The sequence below is a fragment of the Tenrec ecaudatus genome, chromosome 9 (genome assembly GCF_050624435.1).
Source record: "Tenrec ecaudatus isolate mTenEca1 chromosome 9, mTenEca1.hap1, whole genome shotgun sequence".
Lineage (NCBI taxonomy): Eukaryota > Metazoa > Chordata > Mammalia > Afrosoricida > Tenrecidae > Tenrec > Tenrec ecaudatus.
In genome coordinates this window covers 49,832,274-49,848,296 of record NC_134538.1, presented here as the reverse complement: position 1 = coordinate 49,848,296, position 16,023 = coordinate 49,832,274, and the positions used below count along the sequence as shown (strand labels likewise).

General features: G+C 42.8%; 1 protein-coding gene across 3 annotated transcripts in view; it reads right to left on the bottom strand.

The window, feature by feature from the left end:
- Positions 1 to 16,023, bottom strand: part of EFL1 (elongation factor like GTPase 1) — a 172,244-nt gene that overhangs the window by 12,409 nt on the left and 143,812 nt on the right. For all 3 annotated transcript variants that reach the window (XM_075558061.1, XM_075558063.1, XM_075558062.1), the window contains exon 19: positions 1,879 to 2,063. In XM_075558061.1, coding sequence (XP_075414176.1) covers positions 1,879 to 2,063 — 185 coding nt within the window. The remainder of the gene's footprint in view (positions 1 to 1,878; positions 2,064 to 16,023) is intronic.

The window sequence follows — 16,023 nt, the reverse complement described above, 5'->3', positions numbered from 1 at the left end:
CGGAAAGGGCCATTCTATTTCTTACTGATTTGTGTTCTCATTTAAAAGTTGAGTGTCAAAAGCCAAAACTAAAACACTGGAAATTGGGATAGGTGGGAAATTACTATCCATAAACTTAGGCATTAGCAAATAATTTATGTGTTCAGGGGTTACTAGTTTATACATAATGAAGTGTAGCAATGTTATAGCACAGATCAAGATATGAGAAACTGACAAAATAGCCAAAACATCCATTTAAGAGCAACAAAATGTATAGGAAAATTTCATAGTAAATCACTGTTCAAAGTGTAGTTTGTCCTGACCACCCCCTACCTACCTGGTCCCACACAAGTATAAATCAGACTAACACGTCCTTGGGTCTAGTATGATTAAACTGGGCCGCAGCTTTGCGTCCTCTTCAAAGGCAAAGCCGCCATAACATGCTGCAGACCGGCCGGCAAGGTCACTCGCATCAATTTGGGTATCGCACCGTACTGAATTAAACTCAGATTTCCGCCGTCCAACGTCAGGGTTCCCTTTAGTCTTTCTTAAAAGTGCCCCCTTCTTTATTGCGATGACTCACTTGACCATAAACTTCATTTGAAAAAGAAAGGTTTCCCTCCGTTTTCCCAGGATACCTTTAGCATCGAAATTTAAAGTATTCATTTCAAAGCGCTCTCATGAAAGGAATCCATCGGCCAGAGTCAAAGAAATTAAGCACCACTTAGCACAGGGTCTGATACCATGCATGTAGTTTAGAAATGCATAAGAGAAGAACCCTGGCTTATTCGCAAGGGGCCCAGTGCAACGTCACATGGCCGAGGCAAGTCATCAGAAGGTGCAGAAGGACAGACCAGAACACGTTCTCCACGCCTGAGGGCCTCTCCAAGCCTGCCACTCGGCAGGATGGACAACATTCCTTATCTCGGGGGCAAAACTCGAGTCAGCGGCTGGAGTCAGGGCTGTCCAACTCCAAAGTCCACGCTGCTTCCACAAAACTACTGCCCGAGATGACTTACCTTCCCTGTCAGCCACGCCAACAGGAGCTGCTTTCTTCAAGCCTCTCCACTCACATTTCTAGTTTGAAAATTCTAGTCCTCACCTTCGGCTTGGTTTGAAACGTAACAAATGGCTTTCATTCACCCTTTGCAGTTACCCGGCTCTGCCCTTTTCTACTGTGGTGCTTTCTGATAAGAGCATCCTTCTCGGTCGGCTTTAGTCAGTGGGCTAACTCCTCTTCCTTGAGGCATCTGCAGAGGCAGCCTGGCCTCCTGCTGTGTCTGAGTTCCAGAGCGATGCATTCAGTCTGCTCTTGTCTGCCAGCCATGGAGATGTGGTAAAGTCTCCCTTCTGATTACAGACAGGGCTGCCCTTCTCACCTCCCTGTTCCCACACTGAACATGGGGTTTGAGGAGGCCGTGCACTCTGCCACCCTTGAAAACCAGAGAGACCTGGAGTCTCCATCATGGCCCTGAAGACTACATGATGCAGAATGATTTAAAGCTCCCCCCTCCCCCCCCGCAAGAAATATAAGGCTTCCTCTCTTAATACTGAAGATAGTGCTTTTCCCAGGAGGAACGTTCCTTGGAGTTCTACTTTCAAAGGGTCTGTGGTTTCTCTTCAAAATCTAAAATATGTCTTTAGAGAGGAAAAAAGAAAAAGGATTAAGCATCTGTCTTAGCACATCTTGTACCAAACAAAAAGAGCATGAGCGCATGTATGCAGGTAGGGGACTTTATATATAACCTACGGATTGTAGGGTCCAAAGGAAAAAATGGCCATTTCCTCTTTCTTGTCTACCTGACTGGAAATAGGCCAAAGGGCGTGGTTAGTTCCATCTGCTGCACTTGACCTCACTTAACCCTGGACGAAAAGGGAAAGCCTGGGTCTGGGGCTCACCTCCCAGTGGCTGAAAACCAGCTGCGGGCTGGCCAGGCCACTCGTCCTCTTCCGGATTTCATCAGCGAAGCCAAAGCTTTCGGCAACAGGCAGCACAGCCTTGATGATGAACATGTCCGTCCCTTCCTTCATTTCCTCTTGAAGCACGCGGCCTTCTCTCTTCGACAAGACAGCATAGACCCGACCTGTGAAGCCAGAGATCACTTAAATCCGTGGACTGCTCATTTAGCTTGACCCACATGCAGACTCTCTGCCGCGCTGCGATCCACTAGCAAGCAGCTACGTTCTCAGTAATGCCGGTATCAACAGCTTGGAAAGCTTTTAAAACCATTCAAAGAAAGAAAGGATAAGCAAATGTGAACCCACTCGAAACCCCATCACCCACAGACCATCCTCAAAACATGGCGAGCGGAGCAGGAGGCTGGAGAGGACCTTCTGATAATTTCACCAGCTGTGTGGGAAGAAGACCCATGGAAGCCAGTGGAACGCGTGGGGCTGTGCTTCGTAATAAGAATGCATGTGACCATACGATACAAGATGTCACCAACATGACGCTGAGGAGGGCAAAAGCTGTGTGGGTCCAAGCAGCTGGCACAGTGACACTCATACACTACAAAGACAAACCACACACACATTGCATGTGCTTGCTCATAGTCTTCTTGCTGGGGTTACGTAAGTTTTATGGCCCTGAAAGTGGATATTCTTTGGAACCTTTAATGGCTGGTCCTACTTTCTCCTGCCACATCTCACGACTTCTAGCATGTTCTCTTGGCTAAGATCCTTAATCCTTAGATACTCTCACTAAAGCCTTCTTTAACTTATGATTATTTAAAGAAAAAAATAGTTCAAATTATCTAAGTGCCCAATGTATGTATTACCCTTAAACAGTAGTAGCATCACATTTAAACAGAGCAAATGTCTCCTTCAACCTCCACTGACGCGGGGAGCTGCTTTCTCAAACAGGCAGGCAGGGGTCTGGCATCAAGGCCACTTACCTTACTGGTTTTTACACTAGGAGTTGAGGCCCAGAGCAAAATGGCCTGACGCCTATACTCTGCTCTCTGACTCAGAGTTCCCCCTGGTGGCAGCCCATTGAAAACATAAAGGGATATAAATGGTAGAACATAAAAAAGAAAAGGCTTTAAAAAAGAAAAACCAAAAGTGTGACAGTGCCTTCCTTTTCATGTCAGGGCACAGGGCAGCGTCTTCCCTAGTCCTCCAGCTAGCGACATCCTCCCTCCCTCCTGTCCTTCCCCACTTTTCCTAAAGAGAAGCTGCCCGCTGCTTCCCTGGGAGCTTCAACACCGAGGTCCTATCGAAGTCGCAGCCTTGGAGCTTTGTACTACTACTCCAATGCTGCTTTCTTACTCCGCATTCTCCATAATTCCTGGGAAGAATTTGAAGGTATGAATCAACAAGTCCTCTACCAAATCCCCTTGGTCTAGACTGCTCCTTCTGATATTTCTGCTGGTCCTCTGATCACCAATCTATGGTTAACTTTTAAGAATTCCTGTTCGTTCTTGCTGAGGAGCTTGACTGAGGCTCGATGCTATTTACTGAGCATGCTGCCTCCTCATCCTTTGTTTGGTGTCAAGCACTGATTTTGTGCCAGCGGCTCCTGGAACTCCACAGTCAAGTTAGGTTTCTCACCTGGCCAATTGCATCCTTATAAGGACGGCCAGAAAACCATCACCAGGGAACCCAACTTCCTTTTTAAAGTCCACACGTCTGGGATAGAATCCACTGCCTTCTGTAGAAGGCATCTCTATTCCCCCAATTCCAGTCACTCCTCCCAGTCAATCCTACTGGAAATCTCGAGCTGCACAATCACAGAACAATCGTTCGTAAAGTTCAACAAGCTCGACCGCATAATTGCCAAGTTAGTCATTTAAACTCTGTGGACATGCTTCTCAAACCCACTTCCCCCCCAGGGATGCTCGCTCCATCTCTGCACAGCCTCAACTGGGAGATAATCCTCCGCCCCCAATCTGTTACCTTCAAGTGTTTGGTCCCAGTGTTTGCCACACGGGACAAACTTGCTCCCTCTGTAGACCAGGTTTAAACCCACTAGAAGATCTGTATCTCACTCTCTTCTCCAGACAAGACACCTCCTCTCCTCTGGGCCTTGGTTCCCCCTCCCATGCTGGCTAATCTGATTTCTTTATAGGCATATGGTATCCAGGACTGAAAATAGTACATCAGGGAGAGTTGGAAAAGTTTTGCGAGAAACAGAACAATCACTATGCTCATTGGTAATCAATCTTCCTTAGGCTGTGCACTGTCTGAGATTTGAGGAGGAAAAAATATACTGTGAGAGCAAACATGTGCACTATTCATATTTATTTAGCCTGTTACTTCATTCTAAGAAGAGTTTTCAGGTGGTTGATGGAGGTGCATATATAGTAACAGGGGACAGAATGAGGGAACTGGGGCAGATGTACCATGAATTGGGGGGGGTGGGGGTGGATGTCAGGGGTCTAGTCACCTGACTGATGCTTCCGGATCAGCAGCTTCTCCTCTCTGGGGAAAACCAGGAGGACTTGAATCTATCATGGTTATAGAAATGGAATGTAACTAAATAATGTAATTTCAGCCATTCAATTTTAGTTCCACTAAAGCGACATCTTAAGTTGAGGACAGACTGATGGATCACCAAACAGAGGAGCAGTGCCTGTAAAACCTTCCAAATGCTCTTGGGTTTCCCGACAGGTGTTTCCAATATTTGGATGCATTCAGAGATCCTCCAACCCCACCACTGTCATCACCAAGAAATACTGTCCCCAGGTCAACAGGGGACATCTTCCATCGTGCCACACGCCCTCATTTGCTCTTCATCTAAAGAAAGGTCACTGCCGGTCTCACTACACATACGACACCGGCACGAGGGATCCATCAGGGAATAAACAAACAGAAAAACAACAACAAACAGATGAAGATGCATCCTATTCAGACACTTAATTGGGACCTGATTTTTAATGACTCCGATATGTCCCTGTGGGCCTCGGTGGTACCGTGGGTAAACATTCAGCTGCTAACCCCAAAGTCAGCTTTTCAAACCCATCAGGAGTTCCCAGGGACAAAGCTGTGGCAGTCTGCTTCTTCAAAGAGTTAGAGCCCTAGAAACGCTATGGGGCAGTTCGGTGCTATCTCATAGGGCTGCTCCGAGCTGGAATCGACTTGATGGGAATGGGTTGGTTTGGCTTATAAATAAATGTTTTAGCCTCCTGACCTGGAAGTGACCAACCACTTCAGTTCCTCTATCTGCCATGGCAGACCTTGTGGGTTAGCCAAGGTCAACCACTCACTGCTCACAGTACACCTCTGAGGTTTCACTATGTTCAGTGTTTCTTCTATCCAGAACACTCTACATTCAAATCTTTTTCTTCCTTTCTGGCTTCTTCAAAATCAACTTGTTCTACCATCTTCCTTGATGCTTAAACTGAGACTAACCACATCCCTATTCACTGAATTTATGGCAGTAGAGTATATTGAATATACATTTTACTCCTCCTTAAAAGGCAGCAAGATTGATCTGTAGAGTCTACAATCTTTAAAACGGGCAGTTTGAAAATTAAAGGAGTATGTTTTCTTTTGATTTTCCATTTCTTTCCCCCTTGTTCAGAGTTTAGGAAGGAGCTGACACCAAGGGCTCAAGTAGAAAGTAAATGTTTATAAAATTATGATGGTAACATATGCACAAATATGCTTGATACAACTGATGTATGGATTGTTATAAGAGCTGTAAGAGTCCTCAATAAAAATGATCTTTAAAAAAATAAAAAGAATTTAGGAAGGGCAGTAACTGTTCATAGCAATGTTTTCTCTAGTAGTAAACAAACTGGAAACAGTGTAAAGATCCAATTTTGGGATAATGGGTGACTTATTGAACATCAAATTGATAGAATATTATCCAGACCCTAAAGTGAAAATTATGAACACCATGTAGCCAAATCAGGTGCCCTGGCTATGCAGAAGGTTGTGCATGAAACTGCTAACTCCAAGGACAGCAGAGTGGACACACCAGTTGTTCTGCAGGTAGACAGGCTGCCCATCCCTAAGCAGACTGAACGTTTTAAAAACCCAAAGGGCAGTTTACTTTTCCCCTACACGGTTGCTATGAGTCAGAATTGGCTTGATGGCTGTTAGTTTGGCTTAGGGTTTATGTAGCCAAATGGAAACATGCGTATGAAATCATCGGTGTAAAAAGAAGTATATTAAACTGCTTCTACATTGAGAGTACAGGTATACAAAATGTACAATTATGGAAAGGGATTGTAAAAGAGGAGATAAGTATAGGAAAGTTAAATACATGAAAAAAATATTTCTGAGGAAGAAGAGTCATTGGTAACACTTGTAGAATAACTTCAATTAAACACACACACAGATAGTGGTGGGCACTAGAAGATATGTTCACTTATTTTTATAAATCAGGTCATAGTACACTCTTTCCTTTGGTTACAGATTTTGTTAAATCAAACAAATGTGATTAACAGGATGTAGATGGGCTTCTACCAAATATGAGATAAAGTATGTTGTGGGGATCGTGAAAAAGTGGGTGGGATGCTATTTTGTAGAAGCACATATAGGAACTAAATAGCAAATTGAACCACCCACAAGGAGGTCCTGGATGCTCTTGGCCTTGTGTCCTTTGATGACTAGTGACTTCACACCAGGTGAACTCGGGATTACTCCATCCATCAAAGCCCATGTCAGACTAGCCCTTCCACACTTTCTCTGACTGAAATTTTGCTAATGCCAATTTCTCATAAAATTTCTGTGCAGAGCAACATTTCTGTATAAATTAAACCAATAGTATTACATAATTAAGCTGTTACCAAACTGATTTCTCAAAACAAGAATCATACTAAACATAGTGCTGGAAAATTAAAGCTTGACAAATATCAGCTGAAGCCAATTACGTAATGCCAGAAGAACTCCAAGTGTGGTATGAGAAAAGGTTTTTAAAGTCATGCAATGGACGACACAGATGATTTTTCTGACACACTAGGGCACATATGTTCTAAAATGTAAATGTAAACTTACATTCCGTCATGCCTAAATTGAAGGTAAGGCCACAGTACTTACAAACCCACAGTCATCAAGTCAATTCTCCCTCACAGCTTCCTTCCCTTATAAGGTCTCTGAGGCTCTAAATCTTTAAGGGAGCAAATAACCTCAACCCTTGGGCAGCTGGTGGCTTTGAACTGCTGACCTTGTTTTAAAAGCTCAACACTTTATCCAACAGTTTTGTAACAACCCTTAACTGTTTCTGTGCTGCTAGATGATGTCAAAAGATTCTGACTCACTATAGCTCTCTCATACAGAATAAAACTGCCCTAAAGGGTTTCCTAGGATGAGGACTGGTTACAGGTTAGGCTGCAAGTCAAAAGGTACTTTGTACTTCCATTAAGAGTTACAGTCTCCGGGACTTCTGGGAAGATGGTGATGGAGTGACACATACCCAAGGGAATGGGGGCTTTTGGCTTACCTCAGTGGAAACCGGCTGGGGCGTGACCTACCCCGCCACTGTTTCTGCCACAGCAGGGATCATTTGGAGCCTGTAGGGGAGCTTGGTCTCAACACAACCAGTTTGGATACTTGCAGCTCCACAGGCAGGGATCGGGATTCAGCTACATTGTTACTTTTGTTTCCATCTCAGTCTTGGAGGTCTGTACAGGAGCTTTTTCTCAACACAGCCACCACTTGTGGCCATGGCCTCGGGGTAGGGAGTAAACCCTCACAGTTCCACGGGCAGGGATCAGGCTCAACTACATTGTTGCTTTTGTTTCTATCCCTTCTCTCTATCCCCCAACAGTCTTGGAGGTCTTTGCAGGGGCTTTTCCTTAACATGGCCACAGCTTGCCACCACTGCCTCAGGTCAAGGACTAAACCCTTGTGGTTCCACCGGCTGGAATTGGGACTCAGCTACATTGTACACCTTGCCACCACTGCCTCAGGTCAGGGACTATACCCTTGGGGCTCCACTAGCTGGAATTGGGACTCAGCTACATTGTTGCTTTTGATTCCCTCTCCTCTCTACATCCCCCCAGTCTAAGCTGTCTTATTTTTTAGTTTTTTTCCCCTACTCTGTCTTTCCTGTTGTCTCACACTCCATTGCTGACCTCCAGACCACTCCCCTTAGCCTAGGGCATTTAAGCCTGTGCAACAACTACCTAGGTGAGCTTCACCCTGTGTAGCTAGCCCGAGGCTGGGGAAAGCCCTCCTGACCTCCACCAGGGGATACTCTGCCCAACTACTTACCAGAGAATTCTTGCCTGTGTGCCTGGGGCATAATGCAGTTCGAAATGGCCAACACTCAACATTACAAGCTGCTGCAGAAACCTCTGCCCAACCTCTGCAACACCAAAGCAGGCAACCCACCAGCATTCTGGGGCACTCCCCTGAGAGGGAAGCCACAGGAGGATAAAGTGGTAGGTTAATTCCATAGTGAAGTTAGCTGTACGCAGTTCGAAGATGCATTTCTACAAGTCTCCCAGAGAGAGTCTGTGCTCCTTGACTCCCTGAGAAATGGCACCTGCCTCCTCTAAAAATAGCCATCAGACCCAATGACCTCAACGAATAAAGAGGAAAAACAAAAGCCAATAGCTGATCTCCTGAACATAACGACATGCATAGAAGAAGCATTGAGCTGCCACAAAAAGAAAATTTCAGAATGCTGCTTGAGTCATATAGGATATGAGGGAAACAATACAGAAAACAGATGAAATAATAGAGGATATAAAGGCCATATATCAAAGGGAAATACAGAGCCTAGGGAGGAGATAACAAAATCCAGTTGCAGAAACACAGACCTTGAGAATTGACTGGAGGAAGCAGAGAACCGCATCAGTGACTTGGAGGAGAGTCAAGCAGACTTTAACTTCCCTAGCAGTAATAGCGTGTGTGGCTGGGGTAAATGTTAACTGTCAGAAGCAGTAACCCCGAGTCACACATGGAATTACATTGTAGAGAAGTCCCTCATCTGCGCCCTGGTCTAGCAGTGTCCTCCGTGTTATCGCAGGGCGATCTGACATCCTCATAGCAGGAATGTCTACTAGAGAGATTAAAATGAGTAATTTCTTAAGAATTACTGGCCTAAGATATAAAACAACTAATTTTATGCAAAACAATGTACCCCTTTGGTTACAAAATTACTGACATAATTAGACCTCCAGGGAGGTTAACAAACGCGAATAAAAATCTAATAAGATCATCAGAGAAGCTGAAGAAAACCTAAGAGCTACGTCTGATGCTATGGAGTGGAACAACATTAGAATTATTGGCTTACTAGAGGAAGACACAACAAACAAGTCATCTGCAACAACAGTTAGAGAATTCTTGGAGGAAAGCTTCCCCCAGCTTAGTGAACAGGCAACCATTCAGGATGCTGAAAGAACACCAGCTAGACAGAATCCCAAGAAGTCACGAAGGCACATAATAGTAAAACTATCTAACTTTGAGGAAAAGGAGAAAATGAGAGCAGCTAGGGAAAAAAAGCAACTACATATAAAGGTTCCCAAATAAGAATATGCTCAGACCTATCAGCAGAAATTATGAAGAAGAGGAGAAAGTAGAGTAACATATTCCAAAAACTGAAGGAAAACAACACAAATCCAAGAATACTCTACACAGCCAAATTATCAATGAAGATAAGAGTCTTCCCAGACAAGGAAAAACTCAAACGAACACGTTAGAAGAAACCCAGCCCTACAAAAGATCCTTGCTGACCCAGTAAGGGCAGAAGAACAACACTTACCAAGCATAAATAAGAGATCACCATATAGAACAACCTCACCCACAAGGCAACAAAGAGAAAGCAGAGCACAAGATCGCATTGGCTTAAGGATGGAAATAAGTCAAGAATGATACACATACACACATGCTCAACACACTAATGAGAAAGTAAAGTAGGATAACACCCAACATAAAAGGTATAAGATGACATCACAGATTGGGCAGATGGAGAAATAACCCTGAATATCAATGGCCTGAACTCAGGGATTAAAAGACTGAGACTAGCAGACAGGCTTAGAAAACACAATCCATCAATCCGCTGCCTACAAGAGACACATCTCAAGGCTACAGAAAAAACGGGGTGAGAATCAAAGGCTGGAGAAAGGCATACCAAGCAAACAGCAATTCAAAAAAAGCAGGGATTGCAATCCTAATCTCGGATAAAATTGACCGCAAAGTACAAACCATAAAAAGAGATAAGGAGAGACATTATATAATGCTCAGGTAATGGTAGACAAAGAAGCACTGAGCATTGTAAATATACATTCCCCGAATGAGACCCTGCTGAATACTTCAACAAAATACTCCAAAAGATGAAAAAAGAAATCTCAGCCTCAACAATTATACTGGGTGACTTTAACACACCACTCTCTGAGAAAGCTCAATCACAGGAAAAGAAATTCAACAAGATGTCTAGAGATCTAAACACAACAATTAGAACATTTAACCTCATATATATTTAGAGCTATTCATCCACAAAGAAAAAAAATCATTCTTCTCAAGACCACATGGCACATATTTGAAGATAGACCACATGCTGGGGCATAAGGCAAATCTACATAAATTTAAGAACATTGATATCATACAGACCTCTCTCTCTGACCACTGTGCCATAACGCTGGAAATCAACAAAAAGACAAAGAAAAGTAAAACAAACAATTGGAGGATGAATAAACTCTCTACTGCAAAAGGAGTGCATACTTGAAGAGATCAGAGATGAAATTAGGAAATTTCTAGAAACCCACAAGAATGAGCTCACGGCGTACCAAAACTTATGGGACACAGCAAAGGCAGTCATCAGAGGAAGTTTCATAGCAATAAATGCACACCTGAGAAAGGAAGAGAGATTCATGATTGATAGGCTGGCACAAAATTTACAACAACTAGAGCAGAGTCAGCAGGACAATCCTACTAATAGCAAAAGAAAAGAAATAAAAAAATCAGGGCTGAGATTCAGGAGAGGGAAAATAAGAAAACTATGGGGATAAAATGCTGTTAAAAGTTGTTTCTTTGAAAGGATAAACAGAATCAACAGACCACTGGCAAACTTACCCAAACAAAGGAGGGAGAAAATTTCAATAGCAAGAACAAGGGAAGAAAGAGGGGACATTACAACAGACCCTAATGAAATCAAAAGGATAATTACACAGTAATATGAAGGATTTTACTCCAATGAATTAAAACATTTGGAAGACAAGGCAAAATCTCGGAAAAACAATCCCTCCCTAGACTATCATTGATGGGCGTTAAGAATCTCAACAGACCCAAAGCAATAGAAGAAATAGAAAAGGTTATCAAGGGATTACCAACAACAAAAAAAATCCCTGGACCAGATGACTTCACTGGAGAATTCTACCAAGCATTTAGGGAAGAACTAACACCAATCCTACACCAACTCTTCCAGAGCATAGAAAAAGACAGCAAACTCTCGAATCCCTTCTATGAAGCTAGTATAACTCTGATACCAAAACGGGGCAAGGATCCCACAAGAATCAAGAACTACAGACCAATATCTCTAATGAACATTGATGCAAAAGTCCTTAACAAAACACTAGCCAACAGAATACAAAAGTATATAAAACAAGTAATTCACCATGACCAAGTGGGATTCATACCAGGGATGGTTCAACATACGAAAGACCATTAGTATTATTCATCACATTGACATGAAAAACAAGAACCATATAATAGTATCGATAGATGCAGAAAAAGCATTCAAGAACATTCAACACCAATTCGTGTTTAAGACACTTGAGAAGATAGGAATGGAAGAAAAATTCCTCAACACAATACAATCTAATATGAAAAACCAACAGCCAACATGGTAGTGAATGGAGAAAAGACTAACATAATCCCACTGAAAAAGTAGACCAGACAAAGATGCCACTTATCTCCACCCTTATTTAATATCGTGCTGGAAGTTTTAGCTAACAGCATAAGGCAAAGAAAAGACATCAAAGGTATTTATCTGGGGAAGGAAGAGGTTAAACGATCGTTATTTCCAGATACGATTTTATATATGGAAAATTCCAAAAGTTCCACAAGGGGAGTACTGGAAGCAACAGAGGAGTTTGGCAGAGTGGCAGGATACAAGATCAACAAACAGAAGTTCATCGGACTGTTATACACATCAGATAAGACCTCAGAAGAGATAAAAAAAAGTAGTCCCCTTCACAATAGCCTAACACAAATAGAAATATCTAGGGATATCCCTGACCAAAAGAACAAAAGATCTATACGGGGAAAACTACAGAACATTATTACAAGAAACCAAGAGTGACCTCAACAAATGGAAGAATATCTCATGCTCGTGGATTGGAAGGCTCAATATAATCAAGATGTCAGTTCTGCCAAAGGCACTGTATAAGTTTAGTGCAATTCCGATACAATTACCCTCATCTTTCTTCAAAGAAATGGAAAAACTGATTACCAACTTCATATGGAAAGGGAAGAAGCCCAGAATTAGCAGAGAATTCCCCAAGAGGAAGGACACAGTGGGAGGGCTTGCTTTACCTGACTTTAGCATATATTATACAGCCACAGCTGTCAAAACCGCGTGGTATTGGTAAAATGACAGATACTCATACCAATGGAAAAGAATTGAAAACCCAGAAATAAAAATATCAGATCTTTAATAAGGGCCCCAAAATTATCAAATGGCAAGTAGATGTCCTCTTTAACAAGTAGTGCTGCAAAAATGGTTATTAACATGCAAAAAAATGAAGTAAGACACTTATCTCACGCCATGCACAAGAATAAATTCAAGGTGGATCACAGACCTTGAAGTTAAACCCTAAACTATTAGGGCCATCAATGAAGGAATTGGGATCAACTTGAGAACTTTGGCACAGGGAATACACAGGCTATCAGAAATAGGGAAGGACACAAACACAGAGGAGGCACAATTGACAAATGGGATAGACTGAAGATAAAACACCTGTGTACATGGAAAGAATTCACCAAGAGAGTAATAAGAGTCCATGGACTGGGAAAACATCTTTAGCAATGACACATCAGACAAAGGCCTTATTACTAAAATCTGTAATACTCTTCTAGCTTCCAAAAATTAAAAAAAAACCAACAATTGCCCACTTGAGAGGTGGGCAAAGGACCTGAACAGAAGTTTCACAGGGGCAGAAACCTGAATGGCCAACAAACATGAGAAAATGTACCTGACCTTTAGCCATAGGAGAAATGCAAATTAAAACAACAATGAGGTACCACCTAACACCTTGAAAGGTCGCCCAATTCAAAAAATCAGAGAGCAACAAGTGTTGGAGGGGCTGTGGGGAGACAGGAACTCTCATCCACTGCTGGTGGACTTATAAGTATGTATAGCCAATATGGAAACTTGATCTGGCCATAACTAAAACAGATGGAAATCGAGTTACCATATGACCCAACAATCCCCCTACTGGGCATATACTCAGAAGAGGCAAGAAACAAACCAAGGCCAGACATCTGTGCTCCAATGATCATTGCGGCGCAGTTCAAAACTGCAAGGAGTTGGAAGCAACCCAAATTTCCATCAAATGACAACTGTATTAAAAAGCTGTGGTATATACATACAATGGAGTACTACACATGGCTAAAAAGCAGTGATGAAAGTAGGAAGCACATCACTGCATGGGAAGAACTGGAGGTCATCATGCTAAGCAAAGTAAATCAAGCACAAAAGGACAAGTAGAACATGAGTCTGCTGAGGTAAGATTTAAAAAAGAATGCAAGAGGGGCATAGGGAAAAAGCTACTGTAAGCAAACATTCCTGGGGTGGGGTTATTTTGAGGACTAATGTATCCTTGACCCGAGCCATGGTATTTTCAATTGCCTCATAAACATGGAAAAGTTGAACATCACAACCGAATAGTGGGTGAAAGGAGACGCCGGACAGGGCAAGACATGACAAAATAATTTATACATTATCAAGGGTTCATGAGGGAGGGGGGAGCAGGAAGGGAGGGGAAAAATGAGGACATGATGCCAGGGGCTTAAGTGGAGGACAAATGTTTTGAGAATGATGAGGGCAATGAATGTATAAATGTGCTTTACACAATTGATATATGTATGGATTGTGCTAAGAGTTGTATGAGCCCCCAATAAAACGATTTTAAAAAAAAGTTACAGTCTCGGAAGCTCACAGGGGCAGTTTTATCCTGTCCTATAGAGTCGTGAAGAGTCAGCAGAGACTCGATGGCAGTTGAGTTCGGAGTTTTTTATAGGGTCTCCTTAGCTGTAGTCTTTATGGGAGCAGATCTCTCCCCTCTGGCTGGTGATTCAAACAAGCGCCACCTTCTATGCAGCACTGTGCCACCAGAGCATAAAACCAGAAAGTTTCAAGCATGCAAGTGGTCAACATTGGCAGAAAGAAGTGTGCAAAGAGAACGTCTACTGACTATTCAGTCAAGATATAAGAAAGCATGTTCATGGGCAAAAATGATTCTAAACCAACATAAAAAAAAGATTTTTACAAGTAACGAATGTTCATTTGTGTGGGACTATATCACCAACTAAAAGAGATTTGTGATTTTGAAAAAATATCTTCCTATACAATTTCTCATTTGGGTTGGACAATGAAAATGGAAGACCAAAGAAGAATTGACGCCTCTGAATCACAGTGCTGCGCCACCCCCCACCCCCTTAAAAAAAAGGAATACGCCATACACAGAACAAGAAACAATCTTGGAAGAAGTACAACCAGAATGTTCCTTAGTTGTGAGGACAGAGCAATTTCTTCTCAAGTATTTTGGACATATTATTAGAAGGGACCAGTCCCTGGAAAAGCATACTGTGTCACAATGTAGAGGGTAAGTAGAAAAGAGACTGACAGTGGTTACAATGGGGTCCAGGACAGCAGGAACGTGGAGGCTGGCACAGGGCTGACCAGTGGTTCATTTTGTTGTACATAAGGCTGCTGTAACTCGGCACTAACTTGATGGCATCTCACAACAGCAACAGTAGGAGAGCGAATGAAAACACACCCAGCAGGGAGAGGGAACATATAAAGAGAAGCTTTAGGGTAAGACCCTGACATAAACTTCTTTCTGGAGGCCATACACCTCCAAACCAAACTCACTGCCATCAAGTCGGTTCTGACTCACTGTGACTGGAAAGGACAGAGAAGAATGGCTCCTGGGGGTTTCTGAGACTTTACATCGTCACAGCAGTTGTGAACTGGGATCTTGTACCCTGTGGTTAGCAGCTCAACACATAACTCACACCACCAGCACTCCTTTGGAAGCCATAGGGAGGCAAAAGACATTTATAGAAGTATAAATACAGGCATGTACAGATGTAAATGTATTTATATACAATGATATGGATATAGGTCTATGTACATATATTTATATGTTAAGTATTAAGGTAGCAGATGGACATTGGGCCTCTACTCAAGTACTCCCTCAATGCAAGAACACTTTGTTCTAATAACCTGATATTTTGTGATGCTCACCTTCCTGACAAGGATCACTGAAGACAAAATGGGTGCATAAGCAAATGTGGTAAACAAAGCTGATGGTGCCTGGCTATTAAAAGAGATAGCGTCTGGGGTCTTAAAGGCTTGAAGATAAACAAGCGGCTATCTACCTGAGAAGCATCAAAGCCCACATGGAAGAAGCACACCAGCCTGTGTGATCATGAGGTATTGAAAAGATCGGGTATCAGAAGACCCAAAAGAATCATACTGATGCAAATGAAGGGTGCTGGAGTGGAGACCCAAAGCCCATCTGTAGATAATAGGACATCACTCACTGAAGGGTCACAGAAGGGATGAGCCAGTCAGGCGTACCGTATAGCACCAATGAAACATACAACATTCCTTTAGTTCTTTAATGCTTTCTCCACGCGCCCCCTCCAGTCTGCCCCCCACTAACATGACCCCAGTTCTACCTTACAAATCCCGCTAGACCAGAGCATGTACACTGGCACAGATAATAGCTCTCGACATACAGACTCCAGGAACAATAGGAGTAGCAATACCATGAGGGTAGGGAAAATGTGGGGGAGAAAAGGATAACTGATCTCAATGATCAACATATAACACACACACCCTCAGGGGGACAAACAACAGAAAAGTGGGTGATGGGAGATGTCGGTCAGTGTAAGACATGAAAAAATAATAATTCATAAATTATC